We start from the raw sequence: 4,637 nt of genomic DNA, 5'->3' as shown, positions 1-4,637 counted from the left end.
AGTGTATAAAACACAGAGTACAGTGTATAAAACACAGATTACAGCGTATAAAAAAACACAGAGTACAGTGTATAAAACACAGAGTACAGTGTATAAAACACAGATTACAGTGTATAAAACACAGATTACAGTGTATAAAAAACACAGAGTACAGTGTATAAAACACAGAGTACAGGGGTCTTACCGTGCAGTCAGTCTTGGTGATGTGTAAGGCTGCAGTTCTGGGGTCGACCTCCACCAGCAGCTCCTTCACCCTCCGCAGGATGTTCACCTCCAGGGGTTTGTTCTCTTTGGGCATCAGTGCTGACAGGTACCTACAAGGTCTGAAACTAGAGACCGTCTCCAGCACCGGTGCGAAGGTCACGTTTCCTTCCTCCGTCCTCGGTGGGTCAGAGCTCGACGAGCCTTCCTCCACCTGCAGCCTTTCCACGTAGCTCTGAGGGTACAGCTCTGTGTAGCAGCTTCCATCTTTATCAGAGGAGCAGGAGTCCTGTTCCAGCTGAGGGTGGGGTATGCTGAGATGCGGTCTCTGGAGGGTGTTGCTGGGTAAGGACTTGGATCTGGTTGTGTCTGAGTGCCTGGAAGGGTTTGGAGATGGTGTCAGACTGGCTGCTCGGTTGCAGCGAGGGCTTCTGGATGGAGAGGCTGGAGGTGAAGAGAGGAGGGAAAGCAAAGTTTGTAAAAGACATCACACCGTTTTACTCAGTTTCATCATCATCATGTAAAGTTTTAGCTTTGGTGACTTGTTTAGGCTTTGAATGATGTTTCTGCTGTGAAGTATGACTGAGCTGGGGAGCTCTGAAGAGGGCCAGAACCAGGGGTGGAGCCAGAGGGACGGCCGGGGTGGTAACTGCCCCATGTGGCACCTGATTGGCCACCACAGGGGCCACCCCAAAATAATTTACAAGTGGGTGGTGAGCTCAGATTTTGTATTTGCATTTATATTTTGTTAAAAAAAAACTTTACAATATATTTTTTAACTATGTATGCTTAAAATGGCTGAATTATAGACCTTTGTAAAATTTGAATTACCATTAGCTAAAGCAATCAGCACGTGATCATTCTCCATAACAAATTTAATCTCAATAAGTCTTAAAATAGCTGAATTATAGGCTTTTAAATTTAGCTGTGGTGGTCATCTTGCATTTTGGACTAGCATTTAGAATTTGGTAAAAATTATTTTTGGCTAATTCTACATTAATGTCTAAAAATGGTTGAATAATAAGTTGAAACACGCATTCAGCATTTTTTTTTGATCATTTTGGGCTACTACCACACAGAGTTTCAGTTCAATAATTTGTAAAACAACTGAATTTAAGCCATTTGGAATTAGCTGTGGTGGCCATCTTGAAGGGTGCTTTTCTTTACTTGTTTGTGCAATCATCGGTTGACTTTAAAAAGCTTTATTTATTTATTTATTTATTTATTTATTTATTTGTTTGTTTGTTTGTGCAATCATTGGTTGACTTTAAAAANTTCAGTACCTAGCTAACTATCTACTTTAAAGCTTTGAAAATCACCTTAAAACTGTGATTTTGACTCAGTTTTCAAAAGTGTTCCTTTAATTTTGATGTCAAGATACTCTTTTCTGTTAACAATTAATAATAAAGCTGCATAAAAACGTATATCTTGACTTTGAAAGTGCTTTTATTTAATTTCCACTATGAAAGATTCTGAAAAAGTTGGATCTATTTTATCTCACAAACCAATGTATTTACTAATTTAAAAAAAATCTGACAAACAATTCTCATCAATAATGAAATGAGGTTAAATTTTATTTGACCATATTTCTAAATGTAAATCAACATCTTAAACTGATTAACTTTCAGTTTTTTCTAATGCATGACAGCTTCCTGGTTTACACAGTTACAAAGCAAGGATGTCTTACCTTCAAATCATAGATTTCAAACTCTGTTTTACATAAACTTTAAACTTTAGGTTAATTGGCGAGGAAAGGGCAACAACACACCTGCAACTCCGAATAGTTGTTTTTGTACGTGTGTCACCAAATAAACCATAAAAGTGACAATTATAAATCAGCGTACACCATCTTGAAGGGCGGTTTTCTATATTTGCTTATACAATCATTGCTTGTGCTATTTTGTAGCACTTTGAAATTTTTGTTAATGAAAAGTGCGTTACAAATACAATTCATTATTAATTCCTTATTACTGTGCACTCTGAAAAACATCTTGTGCCACTCTTTGCAAAACGTTCCGCCCCTGGCTGGAGTTTGTTTTATTAAAAGCTTTTGTTTCCCTCATATTACTAAACCACATTTCTCACATCTTTTTTTATTTTTTATTTTTTGGCAAATTTAATTTACGTCACAGAATGTACCATACCCAAAAGTCATAGCTTAATAATCTTGATTAAGATGCCRTTTTGATGTTTAATCTGCATGTTTTTTCTAAGCTCTGGAGCATARAAACAAACTGACATTGTGAACAGAGGAGCGTAACGATATAAGATTGTGAGTTTGCACCAATCAAACTTGATTTCGAATCATGGGGGCAACAGTCTGAGCAGAAATCCCCTCTCCATTATCTMTCCCAACTAACCAATCCAGTTGTTCCAGCTGTTTCACTGAACTGTTTGCAWCAAAAAAAGCCTMGTCTTGTCAAGACGTGCCTGAARAATCTGCCTAAATCAACATCCTGATAGCATCTTTACAAAATGTTCAAACCTGATTAACACGGCAGCAGCTTCACTTTCCCCTCCTCCTAAATGAAAAGCTTTTCATGTCAGAGTTTTAAACTATAATCAGTTTGTTTTAGTCAAACAATAACATTATAAGATCATAAAATACTGCAACATCCTGTGTGATCTGTTAGTAGTTCTGTGTTGTGAATGACTTTCAGCTTTAAGACACTATTTTATTTATTTTATTTAACCTTTATTTCAACAGGCAAAACATTAAGAACAGTTTCTTATTTACAATGTTGGCCTCTAAAAGACACTAACTCAATATCTAAAATAATTTGTACCCCAGTGTGTATTTGTACATTTGACCTGTGTGCAGATTTCTTTTATTGTTCATTTTGTGACTGTAACACATCAAAAACTTTATTTGTTTGATTCCCTTCCTGTTATTGCAGAAGAAATGAACTTATCTAAACATTTAAGAATGAATAAAACAAAAAGTCAAATAAGACGGTGAATTTTCAGATATGTAAAAACATTTTCTGTTTGTTCTTTGCTCACATTTCTAAACTCTGAGAAAATATATATCTTGCATTAATAATTAACTCTAAAACTGAACTTTTACCTAAAATCTTTTTTCAAGCTTTTATGGTTTTCTTCCTGCTAATCATGTCTACATGAAAACTTAGCTCTTGTAAATTTATGTAACCATTGGTTTCATGATGCAACCCTTCACCAAAATGTTGTGAACTCAGTTTATTATTAATTTATCTTGTGGAAACATATTGATTGGTTTGTCAGGCAGGTTGTYAATGTGGAGGTTCTGCATGTACAGAACATCCAGTCTGTTTGGTTAAACACTCACCTTCAACCTTATCTTACAGCGCCTTTAAAKACTTCTTTTTTATTTTACTTCTGTATTTTTTATTTCTTCTTGTCAGTTGACTTCATTCTAAATATATATTTTAGATAAATTCTTTATTTGAAGATCCTGATTTATTAAATGTGCACAAGTWTATTAAAGGGGCTAAATATTTTTATTATTTTGTTTAAAACTTGAGGAAGTTGATCTAAGACCTTTGCCTTTGTCCTACAGAAACCTGCAGCCACTGATCGATGTTATATCATTACTACATCTAAAGTTCAACTCAGTTCACCAACTGCACAAATCTCTGTTCAGCCCTCCCCACAGATTTTTTATTATTATTATTCTGCTGCCATTTTATCCARCCCACACTGAACTTTAGTCCTGTTATCTCAGTGCCAACACCCAACAGGTTGTTCTGAGTGTCAGAGCAGGAAATCAGACCATCGTCTGCTGTGAGGGAGACTGGATGCACAAACATCAAGCTCCTCATTTCTGCTGGCCGTGACGCTGTCGGTAAGTCTTTAACATGAAAGACACACAGCGCACAGGAAAAAATACTAACAGCTACAAAAAGGTTTTTTGTTCCACAACGTTCCTAAAAACATAGTTTTGTAGATGAATGCAGCGTCAAATCCTGACAGTTAGAAATGATTTTATCAAACAGGTTCTTTGGTTCTTGCTGAAAACAACACGTCTTAATTTGTAACTGAAAAAAATTATACCTTCATGGTAAAGAACAGATTAAATAAATCCTGAAAGCAGATTTTGCCACAGATTCTTGGATAATGTGAGAATTGTTTCTTGGTGTTTAAGATCGACTCGTTTTCCACAGACTTCATGTCAAAACCTACAGTTTGGTTTATTAAAGCTATGAAACAAAATCTTAGATGTTCTGGAATTTTCAGAATCTCTTCCACATGTAAAATATGGATTCTCTTTCCAGTGTATACCCTTAAATATTTGCATTGATGTCTATAATTAAAGTAGAGAATTTGTGGGAATGCTTAAGAAGCTAAAACCAGAGTTGTAAAGTAACTAAGTACAAATACTTTGTTGCTGTACTTAAGTTGACTTTTTGGGAATCTGTACTTTCCTTGAGTAATTATTTTTCAGCCTACTTTTTACT

At 35.6% G+C, this 4,637-nt stretch overlaps 2 protein-coding genes across 3 annotated transcripts in view; one reads left to right on the top strand and one right to left on the bottom strand.

Annotated features, from left to right (window-relative positions):
• sh2d3cb (SH2 domain containing 3Cb) overlaps window positions 1-4,637 on the bottom strand; it is a 55,870-nt gene that overhangs the window by 7,129 nt on the left and 44,104 nt on the right. For both annotated transcript variants that reach the window (XM_014014628.1, XM_014014629.1), the window contains one exon: window positions 185-645. In XM_014014628.1, the coding sequence (XP_013870082.1) occupies window positions 185-645 (461 nt within the window). The remainder of the gene's footprint in view (window positions 1-184; window positions 646-4,637) is intronic.
• Window positions 3,836-4,637, top strand: part of LOC106521878 (UDP-glucuronosyltransferase 2C1) — a gene marked incomplete in the record, with an annotated part of 29,302 nt that continues 28,500 nt past the window's right edge. The window contains 1 exon segment of the mRNA XM_014014634.1: window positions 3,836-4,020.

This window comes from Austrofundulus limnaeus, unplaced genomic scaffold (assembly GCF_001266775.1).
Source record: "Austrofundulus limnaeus strain Quisiro unplaced genomic scaffold, Austrofundulus_limnaeus-1.0 Scaffold117, whole genome shotgun sequence".
Classification (NCBI taxonomy): Eukaryota; Metazoa; Chordata; class Actinopteri; order Cyprinodontiformes; family Rivulidae; genus Austrofundulus; species Austrofundulus limnaeus.
This window is presented reverse-complemented; position numbering and strand designations above follow the sequence as displayed.